The sequence below is a fragment of the Macrobrachium nipponense genome, chromosome 5 (genome assembly GCF_015104395.2).
Source record: "Macrobrachium nipponense isolate FS-2020 chromosome 5, ASM1510439v2, whole genome shotgun sequence".
NCBI classification, from domain to species: Eukaryota; Metazoa; Arthropoda; class Malacostraca; order Decapoda; family Palaemonidae; genus Macrobrachium; species Macrobrachium nipponense.
In genome coordinates this window covers 131,066,420-131,084,350 of record NC_061107.1, presented here as the reverse complement: position 1 = coordinate 131,084,350, position 17,931 = coordinate 131,066,420, and the positions used below count along the sequence as shown (strand labels likewise).

General features: G+C 37.0%; 1 protein-coding gene across 1 annotated transcript; it reads right to left on the bottom strand.

The window, feature by feature from the left end:
- Positions 1–5,129: 5,129 nt before the first annotated feature.
- On the bottom strand, positions 5,130–15,932 carry LOC135215941 (probable glutamate receptor). The gene is made up of 7 exons (XM_064250896.1): positions 15,789–15,932; positions 14,244–14,579; positions 8,716–9,000; positions 7,773–7,978; positions 7,242–7,453; positions 5,944–6,161; positions 5,130–5,390 (listed from the first exon to the last, which is right to left on the bottom strand). Exons 1-7 carry the CDS (start codon positions 15,930–15,932, stop codon positions 5,130–5,132), a joined length of 1,662 nt encoding a protein of 553 aa, XP_064106966.1.
- Between the last annotated feature and the right edge of the window lie 1,999 nt (positions 15,933–17,931).

Here is a 17,931-nt window from a genome sequence, read left to right as displayed (position 1 = left end):
TGCCTTTTCATTGGCTCGTGGGTGGGGAGCTTCTTTTTCATTGGCTGCCTGGCTGCGGGCTCAAGCCGCTCCCGATCGCATGCTCAGCAGGCGCGTCGATCTTCTCAGCTGCATATCATCACGCCGGGCTTCGTTTTGATTGGGTAAAGGCCGCGTGACGTCACTGCTGGTATTATGCATCGTATTAATGTCACTGCTGGTATTATCCATCGTATTAATGTCGTCTTGGATTGGGGCGTTTTCGGGCGGCGATATGGTGATGTTTGCCGTTATTGGAGTGTTTCTTCGGGTGCAGGTCGGGAGCAAAAAGGCCTCCTGTGTCGTGTTCATGGAGGGCTTTTGTTCCTGGATGAGTAACGCCTCCAGAAGGCGCAGACTTGTCGAGGGTCGGGTGCTCTCCCATTATAACCTGGTGTTACGGATGATACAGTCGCGGGAGATTGTGTCTCGGTGGGCGGTGAGGCGTGATTTTGATAGCCCCTTCTTGGGCATGACTGGAGATTCTCTTCGCAAGACGCATGGTAGTCATTCCAATGTACTTCCCAGGACATCCTCGGGCGGGGCATATGTATTGGTATACTACGTTCGTCTGCTTGAGGGGGTCTCCTGATGGCGGTGAGGGGTTATTTTTCATGATAAGTCTTTTGTTTACGGTTTTTGTAGTATATTATAAGGTCCACTATCTTGCCTTCTTCAATGGGGAGGATGTTTTCCTTAATGATCTTCTTCATCGCCTTCTCCTCCTCGCGGTATTGAGAGTGCATGAAGGCCTTATAATATATCGTGATGTTCTCGGTGGGCGGGTCGTGGGTCTTGTTCCTCATTCGAGTACCATCTTTCGAGGGCGGTACGCACTTCTCGATTGATGAGCTTATTGGAATACCCGTTATTCACGAGCATCTGTGAAGCTCTATCAAGCTCGAGGTGTGTGTCCTGCCAGGTGGAACAATGGGAGAGGGCCCTTTTCACAAAGGCCCTGACAGTAGTGTTCTTAAACCTGTCTGGACACTCGCTATCCCCGTTGAGGCACATTCCTAAATTAGTTTTCTTCGTGTAGACAGAAGTGCGGAGACCGTCTTCTGTCTTCGTTATAAGGACGTCGAGGAAGCGGAGCCGATCGTTGGTGCTAAACTCGACTGTATAGTTTAGCACGCTGCATTGCTGGAATCGGCGACGTAGGGCTTCTACCTCATCCTCGGTGTCGACTTGCACGAAGAGATCGTCTATGTAACGGGCGTATTTGCGGGGGTGCTGGCTCATTATTATTCAGTAGATGAAACCTCTTCATATGGAGCAAGCCCACAGGACCATTAAGTTGAAAATCAGGCTTCCAAAGAATATGATGGTTATTAGGAAGTATGAGGAAATAAAGTGAAATACAAAAAGAAGAAATCCCACTTATTTAAAGAAAATGATAAATAGATAAATAGATAAAAATTTATCAAAATGCCAGAAGAATAGCATAAGGGTAGTAATGCATTGAATTTTCGCTTGATCTTCTGAAGAAGTTCCATTTGCACCTCTGGGAGGTTGTTCCACAGTACAACGGTGCGAGGAAAAAAGTGCCCTTGAATATAAACCATTCTGTTATTTCATGACAATTTTTGTGCTTCTGATTTGTTCAGAGGATAAGAGGATAATATCCTTTAGTACAAGGGCTCCGAAACTGGATTCAGCGGACCCCTTGGATTCCAGGGGAAGCCTTAGGGGGTCCGCGACACAATAAAAAAAAATTTTATTTTTTCAACTCCAGAAAAAAATTGTGCCAGTTTTCGCTAATTTTTCTTTGTATTAAATTTAAATCAATAAAAAAAACTGAAAACATTTTACAATGATTACTTATACTAACATTGGGCAAGAATATCCAAATATTTAATATTCTATGTTATACTTGGCATCCCGGTATGGTAATGATAATTTTAGATTGGTTGAAGTCCTCGGCTGTGACTCATCATTTCTGGGGGTCCTTATTATGATCAAGTTTGGGAACCACTCCTTTAGTAAATGGATTATGATGTTCCATTTAGCACTTGCCTCCACTAACCTCACATAATTTTTCAAGTAAAATTTTAGCTTCTTCACAAATCCCTCCTAGCTTTGAAAAGTGAGTTTTTCAAAATGTTTCGTTCTTTTCAATATAGTTTCTTCGTGAATTTCTATCATATTATATAATGCTACCCATATTATTAATAAAGTTATCCCTATGAAAAATTTGGTCAAAATTGCCGAAGGAGGAAAATTAACGCCACCTATCCGTATAAATAAATTTTGTGAGCTTATAAATACGTGTGTAGAATCCACCATATTTGAGTTTGAAGGGGATTTCTATCAACAAAGAGCAGGGGTTGCTATGGGATCCTCGTTGTCGCCTGTTTTAGCTAAACTTTGTAAGGAATTTTTTGAAATACTTTTTGTGGACAAACTTCCGGATGATTTGAAACCTTTTATATGGGTAAGATATGTTGATGATATCTTTATTGTTTATAAGGACAATGCCGAAAGTTTTGATCAGTTTCTTTTACAACTGAATAGTTTTCTTCCATCCATCACGTTTACAGTGGAAAGGGTAGTTGATAAGCGTCTGCCATTTTTAGACTTGGTTGTTCACCGGGATGATGTAAATAAGTCTTTTAAATTCTCTGTTTTCAGGAAAAGTACTCATACAAATACGTACATACATTTTTATTCCTATCATGACGAGAAAATCAATTTGTTTTTTTAGAGCTTTTCGAGTTTGTGACCCTAGTTTCATTGACCAGGAAATTGAATTCTTGAAAATATGAAAATATATTAATTCCAAGGTAGAGTGAATTAGATATTAAAGGACATTTGTAGCTCGATGTAAGTATATGAATCACGTTAATGTGATATGACTTATATTAATGGCTACGTGCTGTCATAAGCACTACAACACTACCGAGGTCGAGGTGGGTTAATGCAAAAGGTATTTAAGGGTGAGAGACGGCATTAACTTATAGCCTCTTGCTGTGGTGGAGTGGGTAAAAGCTTCACTGACGTTCGTGAATTTGTATGGTGTCCTGGGATTGTGCCTGGGCGCCGACAATTCTATTATCGCCTAATGAAATTCCCCTTCGGTTAAGCATATATGAAAATATATTAATTCCGAGGTAGAGTGAATTAGATATTAAAGGACATTTGCAGCTCGATGTATGTATATAAATCACGGTAATGTGATATGACTTATAAATATATATATATATATATATATATATATATATATATATATATATATATGCGGGTGTGTGTTTGTGTGTGTATAGACATATGAATTTATAAAGGCCCATAGTGCAGTGGCATGTTACAGAAAATTGCATTCGTAACTCAATATATTATATATATAATATATATATATATATATTATAATATATAGAAATTAATTATATAATATATTTATATATATATGTATATATGTATGATATATATATATATATAATATATATCTATTAATATATATATTTATTATATATAATATATTTATATATTATATATGTGTGTGTTTGTGTATGTGTAGACATATGAATATATAAAGGCCCATAGTGCACTGGCATGTTACAGAAAATACATTCGTTCTCATATATATATATATATATATATATATATATATATATATATATATATATATATATATATATATATATATATATATATATATATATATATATATGGAAGTAATCAACACACAATCACGTGTGGAAAGAAGTAAATATCTGACTCATCTCGGGGTCGAACCTAGGCAGTGGCCTTGCATTTAAATTCAAAGACCTGGGTTTGATCCTAAGCTGAGTCAGTATATATATATATATGTATATTATATAGTATAATATATATATATATAATATATATATATATATATACAGAATTAAAGAAAAACACAAGTAATGAGTCTAGAGAACTAAAGGCAAGCAAGGAAAAAGATGAAAGGTGATGCATTCAGAAGAGAATGGTATCCGAGGTCAACGACATCAGTATTTTGAATAGTGGCTAAATGTGAAGGATAGAAGCGAGGCATAGCTGAATAAATAAAGAGCGGCAGAGGCATGTATAGAATTAATATTGCTTGTGGAAGTGACTGATGAGAATATAAGAAGTAAATAAAGATTTTGAAGAGTGGACAGACGCCATGAGTTGATAGGAGTTGATGTAAAGTGGTGTGAGTGTCAATGAATGACTGACCTGTGTTGGTAAGTTAAGTTTAGGTGAGGGAAAGGTTCTGAATGAATATGCGACAGGAATAACGATTTGACTGAATAATGAAAAAGGTTTCAGAGACGACTATGAGAATCATAGGGGCATACTTTTTCTGTGTTCACTAGGGAAAGTATATTGACAAAGCAAGACAGATGGCAGAAGGATTGATATTCAAGGACAGTGTGAAAGTGTGCAGCTCATGTGCCTGTTGTGGAACAATGACCATCTGTACAGATCTAAGTAGCAGATGTGGAAGATACCCAATAGTCTATTCATCCAGCTAAAGAATGCTGTACTGAATCTAGTTTTCTTTTCTTCTGGAGCCATTTTTCGTTTTAATTCTTCGGAGAGAAGATACTTGCTGGTACACAGAAAGTTTAAACCTTGTCGTGATAGAAAATTAATTGTTAATATTTTTCTTTTATTAAGTTCATTGTTATAGTACCGTGTGTTTTCCATAGTAAAGATTTTAGTTTAGACGTTCTGATGCCATTATGAATTACTACATTCATCAAGTACTGCAGCGCATACCTAAAGGGGCTTTGAATTTTTTCTTTGTACAATTCATTTTGTTTGGTTTCCATTCTGCTCTTTTTCTCTCCTCTATAGATTTACTTACTATTTACCACATTTATTGTTCTTTTTTAATTGTTTATAGCTTTTAGACTGAAGAGTTTATCCCATTGGACTTTTTAGGTATTTAATATTACTGAACAAAAATTCATCCATATTAGGGCCTTTAGTGTCAGACGTTGCTGGAAGCAATGACGACGACGACAATGATTAATGATAACGATGATGACAACTGTGAGGGTCCTTAGGTTTGTCTAAACTTTCAGTTGCCTTGGTTTTAATGATATGTGTGATTTTTATTTCTGTATCTTACAACCCTAAGAAATATGAACAGTCTGGTTTTCAACTTACGCCATGTTCAGGAGAGAAACGTAGGGTGAACCCTTCCGAAGAGCAAATGAGGATTTAACCTCAAAGTAGGAGGTAGGCAAGAAGAAGAGTTCGCAATCGCCTCCGTATCTGTGCATGAGACGGAGCTCCCAGTCCATCAGAACATAAGGCTCACTCTTCACTCTCTCGATTCCTGAAGGAAGGTCAGGAGAAAGGGCCGCGAAGTTGTCTTTTCTTATTGATTGCCACACACTCTGGTGCAGAGGGTCAGGAGACTCCTGTACTTGATAGACAAGACAATTATACCAAAGTTTCTGAAGAGAACGAACTTGAGATTGAGCATGATTTATTACAATTACCACGACTATTATTTACAAGGGATACAAAGTTACAGTTTTCAATTAAGCCTCTAAAAACAAATATCAGCAACAGCTAAGGCTATGTTGATAACACAGGTCTTCAAATACTCTTAATACACAAGTTGGTTTTCACTACTGAGAAGATTAATGTTGCTGTCCCTGCAATAAGACAAAGAGCTAAATATCGTTGCCATGTAGCAAAGCCTTTAGTCCGAAGTTCTTCATTTCCGGTACATTATATTTGTAAATGTTATTGCAAGCAAACTGTAATGCAAAGCACTGATACTTTTCCTTGATAAATTAGATTGCAACTTTCATGAAGCAGTTGGTTTTGCATATAAAGCAAAATTATCAGTAGGGAGAGCATATCTAGCATATCAAGCATCAATCAGCTTTGATTAATCGACATTTCCATTAGATCTTTTTTCAAATCTTTACTTGACATTCCTCCAGAAGTACTTTTAAGTCATACCTTGAAGTATTCTATGGTAGCCATTCCCTTTAGAAGCCCAAACGTCAGAGAAGACTTCTCATGGACATCTCTTAACGTAACCAAGTGAGGATCTGGCAACCCAGCAGCCAGACTAGAGACAAGGACGCTTGTGTAATAGGTTCCGATAACCTTGAAGAACGTCTGTATCACAAAAGCCATCAAGCGACCTGACGTAAAGGGAAACGCTACTTCGGTCCCTGAGGGAAAGGATTATCAATATACCATCTAAATATAATAAAATATCAACGCGCTTCATTTGGAGGTCAAACGTTACACAAGAAATGTTAATGTAATATAGTCAATGTTAAATAGGAGAATTATTAGGTTGGTAAATTAAACTAGCTAATAATTTCTTCTTCGCTATGGATACGTTTAAAATGTAGTATTATAAAAAAGATTTTTAGATCCACGGGCATAAATGTTATCCAAGAGACAAAAGAAAGATACTTCCTAATGAGCAACAATCTGGAAAACATGTTCTTACCAGATATCTATCGCAGGCCTCCAAAAAAGTTCATTCATTATTTGAAAGGTAATTTTTGAAAAAGGATGGTCATATTGGAATTACTTACACATGAATCATGTCCCTTGGGTTTTTCTTTATTGTTTTCTTTATTTATAAAATGTAAATGATACAGGTGAATCAAATTCAAGACACAATAACATAGTTAAGCTTTTAAAATACAATACATTTACCCGTGGAGCTTGTAGGAAACAGTTATGTGGGTAACACTAGCTGTTAGACTACTTTGAATGCGATATAAGAAACTAGCCACTTGGCGTTTGTTTTCCGTTCCATTGACAGCAAACAATGTGGTCTTGACACTAGGGTTGTTTTACTTTCAAAGTAGTAGAACATCTCAAAATTGTTATACTAATTACCAGTGTTCAGTGGAATGGAGTATGAAATTTGGCCCAAGGCCAAGCGCTGGGACCTATGAGGTCATCCAGCGCTGAAAGAGAAATTGATAGTCGAAAGGTTTAAACCTCGCTGTTGCACTATGAAACAATTGCTCCGAGAGGGTGGTAAGTAAGATGGAAGAACAAGAATATGAACGGATGTACAGTAAAAGGAATGAAAGGGTTTGCAGCCAGGGGCCGAAGGGATGCTGCAAAGAACTTATAGTAATGCCTACTGTGCAGGGCATGAGACGCACTGAAGGGGCTATCCCACTTTTCAGTAAGCATGCCACGCTTATTGTAAGTTATGGCATAATGCAATCATACCATAGGATCTCTAATTAGGCCAGACCACGTCAGTTTTATCCCCTACTTGCCTTGATCACACGCAAATCCGCATATTGCTGTGAAGGACTCCACGATCGTAAAACGAGGATAATTGTGTTTGCATTTCATTGTGAAATAAAAGAGAAAGACCATCGTGGCTGCCATTGCCATCAGCAGTGCCCAGATCCCGGTGGAAAAGATTCTCGTGTACACCGTCCAAACATGATCTTGTGCATTTGGTCGTCTCATTACCATTTTGTACCTAAGAACGGTAAACATTTTCAATCTTCCAGCTTAAAGTTGGGTGACAACGAATTCTTATGGTCAAAGGAATTTATCATTTTAATCAAGAGTTGAATTTAGTAGTGATGGTAGTACAAAAGAAAGCTCAAAACCTATAGCTTGATTAACACGTAACCTTATTTATATGTTGCGGTCAAGTTTGAAATTCTAGGCTTTCATTTACTAATGAATCTAAAATAAAAAATTAAAATATTTTACGTTGGAAACCGGAACTGCTGGACCCAACTACCCTCAGTATTTGTACATGAAAACTGTAACTGTAAACCACAGCGACCTACCAGCCTGAAGTCAGAGCTACTAGGAAATCGACAGCTTCACTTCGGAGGAGAGTCATGTCAAGTGGGGCTACAATGATGTCGGCCTTTCCGTCCAGTAATTCCCGCACCATCCCACTCCATTCGCCATTCAACTTCGCCCCCCACTGACCATCGCCCACTTCGTGGCAGCTATAACTTTCCACGTTTCGGAAAAGGAGACAAATTACCTGCTTGTTTATTTGCATTATTACTTAATGTAGCACACTTGATAAACGTACAATTTATTATGCTTCAAAATTTATTTTATTCCGCCTTGCGTGTTTTCACTGAGTTTTAATGTAGCATATTTGATGAACTTACAATTATACTTCAAGATTTATTTCGTTCCGTCTTGCGTGTATTCACTGAGTTTTATTTTAAGAATAGGTAAGGTGAACATACGTGAAGTTGAAATGCTTCGCTAATGCATCCATTACGGATATGAGCACTCCATCAACCCTAAACCAGCCGCTCTCATGACGATGAAAGGTAGTTAGAGGGTGAGACTGCCAAATGAAAATATATCAGTAAAGATATGAATCTGTATTATTTCATTTTCAGTGCGATGAGGCCTACGCGGATATATAGATATTCCTATTTCTTTAGTCTATAGCTTCTTGAACAATAAAAAAATAGCAAGAATGACAATAACTGCTCTGCCATTTATTAATTATACATTTGAAGCTACTTTGAATATGGTATCCTCAAGTTTTATTGCGGGCAGGAGGAATTACTTATCTACAATTGATATTTTTTCCTGCAATTCGAAAATACAATTCTTGCGCCATGAATTTCATAAATATAAAACCAGGTTAATAAGGAGGACATTACAAAATATCACATAATTCTGTTATATACTAAATAATGCTCGTTTGAGGAACTATATCTTTTTTAATATCTAGAACGGGAACATTAGATCACTGACCTCTATGGTAACGCACTGAAGATGCAGCCCAGTCAGATTCCTACGCCTCGTCGATGGGTCACCTTGTAAAGTCACCATAGCACCGTGACTTGAAATAGTCTCCCTGAAGTTTGCGTCTGGAGGCCAGTCGAATAATGAATCAGGTGACTTGTTGTTCTGCTGAAGGGCCTCCTTCGTCCACCAGCGCCCGATCATCTGGGTTATTTGAGGTAAATTTGCATCCGCTTGATAGTTTTCTCTCAAGTTCATGATACTGCCGTCTCCGGTAAAGGTTGCCATGACCGCCTGAGTAAATAAGATTTATTACCATTGTATACAATCACTGTTTACGTCCTAAACTATAATTCTACTCTTCAAAAATCAGCATGCGTTAACGGTGTACAGAAAAGTGCAAGAACAGAGGTAGACGATATTTGTAGAATACAGTCACAGAAAAGACGAGAACTTATGCAAATTGTATTGTCCAAGCTTTGATTATAACGATATCAAAATTTTGCTCTATTCGTGAATATAAATCACGTCCGAAAGAAGCTGATTCAGTTACGTGGATCTCTGGAGCTTTGTGATGCTGGGGATCTCGTGTTAAAATAATGTAGCAGGTTGGAAAGATTCATTCCTTCAGAAATTGGTTGGTGTTGGTTCAGGGATCAATAATGCTATACTAAAACATCGCGCGTCCACACCATGACTGAATTAGGACTCGTTCCTTTGATTATTCATTCGATAATGCATTCTTGATTTTCTGTTTCATGATGAATATGAAGTTCTGCGGAATCACGAAATTTGCTAAAAGATTTTTTTTTTCTCTTGATTTTCGAGCGACGATTTTGAGTTCTTATATAAGTCCTTTTTTCTCTCTCGCTCTCTCTTTTCGCTGAATTCTCCAGTCATTAATCCAAAAATTGTCATTTATTTCCTTCTTTTAACACTGGACTTTGATGATAATGATACTCATGACAATAATGGTTATCTTCGTCATAGTTACTGTCAAAATTGTCAAATTGAAATATTCAATTCGTTTACTGGTAATGTCTACTGTACTTAATTGCAACCCCCTGTAATACGTAATCCACTTTTTCTGTGGACTTTGTAATCACTCTTTTATGAGCAAAAGCGGCAACAGACAAATGGATTTCCGTTCTTGGAATTAAATTCTTTGTAAGTACAAAACAACTGTATCGTGTTTGCTAAATATACTGCTTGGAATGTCAAATTATACATAAGAATGCAGCGACAGCGTCCGACAGTCCTCGTCAATACCCGAGTATTTTTTGTACTCCAGTAAATGACGCATTCGGAATATTTGTATAGAGATTATGATCTTTTTCTCGCACCATAATTCAGTACTTAACATATTTTGACCTGATTGGGTTATTTCCAGTCGTCCTTCCCCTACAACCTCTTTTCATTCCTTTTACTGTACCTTCGTTCATATTTTCTTTTCCCATTTGACTTTCCAACCTCTCAAAGATTTTTTTCATTTCACTGAATGACCTCATATATCCCAGCACTTGGCCTTTGGCCTAAATTCTATATTCTGTTCTATTCTATTCCATTTGTCCTAAGTTTTGGCATAGATTAAAACGATATCAAATTTACTACCTCATATAAATATTTGATATGGAATAACATCAGCTCCGAGTATGAATTGTTCCAGCAGGCGCCAAATTCTGTAATCTTGTCTAAGAGCGTAAATAACCGAAGTAGATTTACAGGTATCTTACAGAAACGCTGCTTTTTAATCAGCAATACAAAATAAATAATTCGCTTTATTTTCTTTCGCCGTAATTTCTCTTGTCACGTCTACGTTTGTGTATGTTATCGCAAAGAAAGGGCGAATTACTTTCAGATATCGTTTTGTTTCTTGGATATTCAAATTTCAACTGACAAGCAACCTAATAAAAAATTCTAAGGCTTTTATTTTCTTGGAATAACCATGATCAGCAGAGCTACGAGGCTTATTCGATCAATATCAATCCAATATAAATTTAACTATAACTCCTACAGTAATCAATGCAAGCTATCAGTGGTAACCATCGTCTTCTGTATTATATGAAATCCGACAGTGGATTATTAATTTAAATCAGCGAGACTAAATCATCTTTAATTCTTTTGATACGCTGCAATATTTTTCACCAATTAGTGGAATATCTTTTCTGTACTCCTATGAGCAGAGGGAAAAATCCAATTTCAGTGTTTCATTGACTGAAATGTCAAAAATAAGGAAAAATATTACGATCCAAAAAATACTCCACTTTCTGTATAATTATTTCATAGATATTTATTTCCATTAATAATGATAATGATAAAATTAAAGGCTATAAACGTTTTGTCCTTGGGCATGATCGTTGATATTATATTATAGCCACGCTGACTAGGACAAACTGCTTGTGTCCCTCAAATTTGTATTTTTACATTTTTGCATTTGAAGTGAAAAATAGATATGTTAATAGATCAGCGTCCCCCAGATGAATATCTATGATGTCATGGGTACAAGGAAACTCTTAATCAGCCTCTGTTCCGCAGAAAAGGCCTAAATCAAAGATGAAGAAAATCAGTAAAGATGTTTTCAGGAGTTTTCTAGCTTATCAACAAACTGATTCATAATTCAGTACAGACCTTACCTTACAGACCTTACATCTTGTTCGGGTTGCCCCAGGTCCCTCAGTGTGAGGCACCTCTAATGTCTACCAGAGAGTTGCTAGTACATCTTCCGGTATATTTTGCATCTTCCAATCTTGGATGGTCTGGGATGCAGTTTAGATATTTGTCGAGCTTATTCTTAAACACATCTACGCTCACTCCTGATATATTCCTCAGATGAGCTGGCAACGCATTGAATAGACGCTGCATTATCGATGCTGGTGCGTAGTGGATTAATGTCCTGTGTGCTTTCCTTATTTTTCCTGGTATAGTTTTGGGCACTATTAATCTACCTCTGCTTGCTCTTTCTGATATTTTTAGTTCCATGATATTTTCTGCTATTCCTTCTATCTGTTTCCATGCCTGAATTATCATGTAGCGTTCTCTTCTCCTTTCTAGACTATATAATTTTAAGAATTGTAGTCTTTCCCAGTAGTCAAGGTCTTTAACTTCTTCTATTCTAGCTGTAAAGGACCGGTTATCGGCGGGAAAGTAGATTCGTCCAAGATCTCCTAAGTAGACTGCATCTGTGAGGAGTAGCCAAGATCCGACATCCCAGTTTTCACTGAATACCTACAAACAATAGAGTATAGTATAGTTCCTCATTGGACGAGTGGGTTGTGTTCTCGCCTATCGATTTGGTAGCCCGAGTTTGCTCCCCGCTCTGCCAATGCAGAACCATAGGAATTTATTTCTGGTGATTAGAAATTACTTTCTCGATATAATGTGGTTCTGATCTCACAATAAGCTGTAGGTCCCATTACCAAGTAACCAATTGGTTCCTAGCCACGTAATATCTAATCCTACAAGTCGCCCCTAGGAGATCTGTTAATTAGCTTAGTGGTCTGGTTAAGCAAACATATAATTTAATTTTAGGACATCAGTATAATCTGATTGATAATATTTCATATTTTATTTCTTATTTTGATTGACATATATATATATAGAATAGATATTATATATATATATATATATATATATATATATATATCTATATATATATATATAGTGTGTGTGTGTATGTATGTATATATAGATATATTGATATACAGACAGATAGATAGATAGGACAGAAAGAAATAATTGCATAATTGCAAGATCACAATATATATATTACAATGGCCACGCTATCAAACCGTTAGATGTATTTCTCTAAAACTCAAAATAGCCGTCACAGAAATAGAGGTTATTCATTATGTTTCTTCCTCATAAAAACTAAAGTTCATCAGAATGACAAAGCTGAACGTGCGACTATCAACACCATTAAATCATTCCGAGATCTTGATCATTACCACAGGTAATAAGATTTTCCAGTAAATTTATCAGTTACTGCAAGGACCAAACGTTCGCAAGTTAAAAAATACTTACAGATAGGAAAAAATACATGTTCTTTATCGGCAATGAATAACAATATCAATAGGTGCTTACACGTTTTTTCAAGTAACGTCGAACAGAGAAATAAAAACTTTGAACTCATTGTCTTTTTTTATATAATCCTCAGCATGATGAAGTATGATACTTGTATTTTTTTCTACTTTTCATGTGACGAATATTGAACACCGAATTCCACTTTTTCCTTCAGTCTCCACAAAATACCAAAAGGCTCTTTTATAGAAAGAAAAGGATTTTTTTTCTTTTCGTTGAATAAGAGTATTTTGATTATGTCAGTTAGTTGACTGGCTCCTTATTTTGCTTCATAATGGTTTCTATATTAAGATACCACCCAATGCCTTCTTAGATTTATATTCTTCATTTCGTGGAGCGTAACAATGACTATAGGGAAAACGCAAGAAATCAAATGAATAATAATTCATAGCTATGTGCTGCAAGGCACATGCCAACTGTACTATCATGACAGCCTTTAATTGTTGTGTCCTGCCCACATCACCTCAGTATTTACAAAAGAAACAAAACCAAAGAAGAATAATGGATGAGAATATAACAAATAATAAATACTAAATACAGATTTAAAGGAAAAAACTTAATTTATGACAGTGCTTACGAGCACCAGTAAAATTCAGAATTAAGTGGGTCACCTTTAGAATATTTCCTAATGAATGAATCAATGAATCGTGAAATTAAGGCTATAAGCCAAACACTCGGGTATTGTCAGCCATTCAGCGCAAAAGACAGTGATAAGGGGAGGGTTTGATAGTGATAGGCGGTAAGATAAATAAGTATAGCCATTAAAGATGAATTATGTCAATCGGAATGAGGGCAGAAAATCCCTCAGGATAGGTAGGAGAGAATAGGTAGGAGAGACAGATGAAAAAAAAGGAAGCGCTAATAGGGATACAATGAAGGGCTAAAAAGTAGGTGGAGCTAGAAACTGAACGTACACAGCAAACGCCTTTTAATTTTACCCACAATGCACCGCGTGAGGTGCACTGATGACACCACTCCCCTGTTGGATTATTTTTTTTTTTTTTCAAATGAAGTGTTACATTTAAAGACAGTATGATATCTATAATATCATTTGGACTTGAAAATTATGTCCAGAGGGAACATGATAAGCAGAAGAGGTAGGTATTAATGTACATGAAAAACACACTGCTAGCAACAATGAATGCAATTTGTTAACCCTCAAGAAAACGCATTCAAGCTCTGAAAAAGAAGTTTCCTTATCTTGTTACATTATAATGATTTCAAATACTATCTAAAACAAGACATCAGTGACTCTTTTCAGCTTCTTCCTTAATGAATCTTCAGTTTGAAAAGCTAACTCGATTTCATATAGCGGAAGCAAATTACCTATAGGAGCATCGCTTGAAAGAAATATCATTGCTATTAGATACTGATCATTAAACGTGCTTGCACAACGAATGTTTCATATTGAAATAAAGAAAACATCATTATATCAATTTATAATATAATTATCAACTCACCTCTTTGAACAGACCAACGTCCCTAACACCCCAGAGCCGCCAAAGGATGAGTGCAGGTCCAACACGCAGTAGAGATTTATCTAACGATACTTTCAAACAGGATGTCTCCTTTGTTTCTTGACTGTCAGAATTTGTGCTTCGGACTTGCCTACCCTTTCGCGTTTTCACTGAAGTTTCGGTATAGTTAGGTGGTAAATCTTTGGGCGATCCTTCTACGGAGGATGATGCGTTTGTTTTCAGTTGTACCACATTAAATGTAGTTGACAGATGTGCAGTCAGATATGCCATCATTCTGAGCGACCAATTGTTCACGTTCAAGTATCCACCTGGAAGAAGCTGTGAATTTTTACACCCATCTGATTAACATACCTTATGGAAATATCAGCAGTACACTATATGCATATGTAATGAAAAAGTACCTTCCCCTAAACCCCCACCACAACCCGTACACTGTGACGATAACTGGTCATGATACAAAGCCAGTGATTTTCACAGCCCTGGGAGACAGGATGCAAACCCTCAACCCTCTAGAAGAATGATCACTATATCAGCTCCAAGTTCTTGTTTAGAAACACACCAGCCCCAAATTACTTTTCCTATAGTGAAGTAGCCCTAGGTGTAGAAATTCGGAAAATACTGTATGATGAATCAGTAACTTTAAAATATGTACTAGGTAGCTCTATAAAGTTTAAAAAATCACCCTTACCTAGCAGATGCTAGCTACTGCTCGCATTTGCTAGTTGTTTTTCAGTTTCTGTGGCCCGTCATTATGTCTCTTTTGTTCTGTCAGCAGCCATTCTCTGTTTCTGCTGTTCATCAGTTTGTGTAGCCCGCCTTTGAACTTGTCTTTCCTCTCTGCAGTTCATCTTAGCTCCCGTTGTTTAGCAGTTTCTGTAGCCTGCTTTTGTGCATTCCTTGCTCTGACAGCAGCTCATTTGCTCACTCTGTTCGTCAGTTTCTGTGGTCCACCTTTGAGCTAGTCTTTGCCTCTCTACTCCTAATCTTTGTTCCCGCTGTTCATCAGTTTCTGTGGCTCACCTTCACGGTAGTCTTTGCCTCTCTGCAGTTAATCTTTGTTCCCGCTTCTTATCAGTTTCTGTGCACCACCTTTGTGCATCCCTTGCTCTACCAGCAGTCAATCATTTCTCCCTCTGCTCATCAGTTTCTATCACCCACCTCTCCCAAGCTGACATTGGCGGTCCTGGACCATCACCAGTAGTGCCTGCTGTTGTTCCAAATTTTGTTGCAAATTTCTAGAAATACTTACTAAGTCCATTTCAAAACAAAAATAATAAAGCTCAATCCAAAATCTGCAACTTTTATATACCCCAAAAATTCAACAGTAGTGCATCAGGTGCGATGAATGTTATGTGCCATTTTTGTCATGTGCAATGTATGCTACATAACATTTTCACCATGTGTGATGTATGTTATGTGACATTTTTGCCATGTGCGATGTATGCTACATAATATTTTCACCATGTGCGATGTATGTTACTTGCCTTCAAGGAAAGGCTACCCTAGGGCACCTTCGTGCCCCTCAACCTTGTGGTTCAGGCCCTCATCAGGCCCGCTTCCCCAGCCTGGTAGGAGATCTGCCTCCTTCCAGTAATCAAGGCTCGAAGGATGTCTGTCCTCTGTCAAGGGTGCCATTGAGAAAAGGCTTCCATAGGGTGCCGTACCAGGCATGCTTCCCCAGCCGGGAAGGAAACCCGCCTTCCTCCAGGGAAGGGACCTCTGAGGAGGATTTTCCCCAGTCAAGAGTGCCCTGATGGACCAGAAATTTTCGGAATTCCGACCAAAAGCTTGGACTTCCTAAGTTCTTGCTCATACTAAAGAACAGAGTTTTATGGAGGAGACCTCATAGGCGAAAGGCTTCGAAGAGTTTGGAGATCGTCATGACGTCTTCGGATGCTCCAAAAGCTTCCGGAATTTCCAGAGGCCTTCAGAATTCCCAGAAGCCTCCGAACACACACACACACACATACACACACACACACACACACACACAAAGGTAGCCATAACCCTTTAGATGCTAACTTTCCCATTTTGGGAACACTCATAAAAATCGTCCTAGAATGCTACTGAAACAAAATAATTAGCACCTTACCCTTAATATGGACTCCTCTAAGTATATAGATGATTGTTGACACTTGTGAATTTGAGATTACCGGTGAAATGGGAGAAGCAACACAAGCCTAATTTCCTTAATCTAATCGATGAGACATCAGTAAATCTCACATGTCGATATACTGAACATTTATATGATTTCATTTTGAGGTGGTTATTTATGACATGGAAATTGCTAAACTCTAATTTGCTCGGAGGGAAGTAAGACACAGGCAAATCGAGAGAACGAAGCAATTGTTGTCGATATTTTGAGAGGTAGACGCAATTGATAAGTCTACCGAACTGGTAGAGAAGCGCATAATATCAGAGTTGTATTTATCTGCTTAATACACATAAGGCTCAAAGTGAGAAATTTTCATTCTAAATCTTCATTAACATTGTGACTAACGGTTGTTTTTAAAAATTTTGGGTATCTCTGATGATCTACATTATAAAATTAATATACTTGTAACAAACATTAGGAAATGTTTGTATGATATTGAAAGACTTGCGATATCAATGTAGATATAATTCTATTGACATTCAAGCATTTTTATATTAAAAAATTTTCTTTAGTAAATGTCTTGTTATCCCACAGAATCAAGTAAGAATTCTCTTTGAATCTGCACAATATTAAATGAATTAAGTAAGAATAAATACAAAAGTTCCTCATACCACAACGACTTTAAAACGTGAAATGTCGACTATATTACTTATAGTTCAATTGCAAACTTTCTCGGAAGTCAATATAAAAGCAAGCTCATTTTTCTGCGTAATTCTGCGATTACGAGGACCATAAAAACAGATTAAATCAAATAAAAACAACAGGTGAAATAAAGCGAACGTGAAGTATTCTTCTTTCACCGTTCAAAGTAAACCAACATGCTTAATGACCATGGGTGGCATTAGATGAATAAACCAGGTAGCTTAATGGTCTTAATGCTCACAAATGTACTCATACTGCGTGGACGAATCGATTGAATCAGGGTGACATGGGGAGGGTGTATTTTTCCAACAGGAATAATCCTCTGTTCACTAACGTGCTACATAGCCAGCGCCAGACGTTGAGTTTGAATTTAAGATAGCTTCATATATGTATATATATATATATATATATATATATATATATATATATATATATATATAATATATATATATCCGAAAGGGCAACCCATAGAAAAATGGGAACCAGCTGAAAAGAGAAGATACACACACACACACACACACACTCACATATATATATATATATATATATATATATATATAATATATATATATTATATACTTGTATATATTATACATATAAAATTATATATATTTAATAAATATATATATATATATATATGTGTGTGTGTGTGTGTGTGTGTGTGTGTGTGTGTAGTGTATGTGTGTCGTTAGCAGTTGAAAATCTGTATGTTGGGTACTATTTTGTCCACCTTCCATGGTGACAAAGGAAAATGCCTCCTCCCATCAGCTAGTTAGCAACACCTGTCAGGTCGCATCTTCATTCACAAAGTAGAAATCAGTAATCCTCTAAATGCTCGATTCGGGGAGGTATCTTCCCTATGCTTCCTATCCT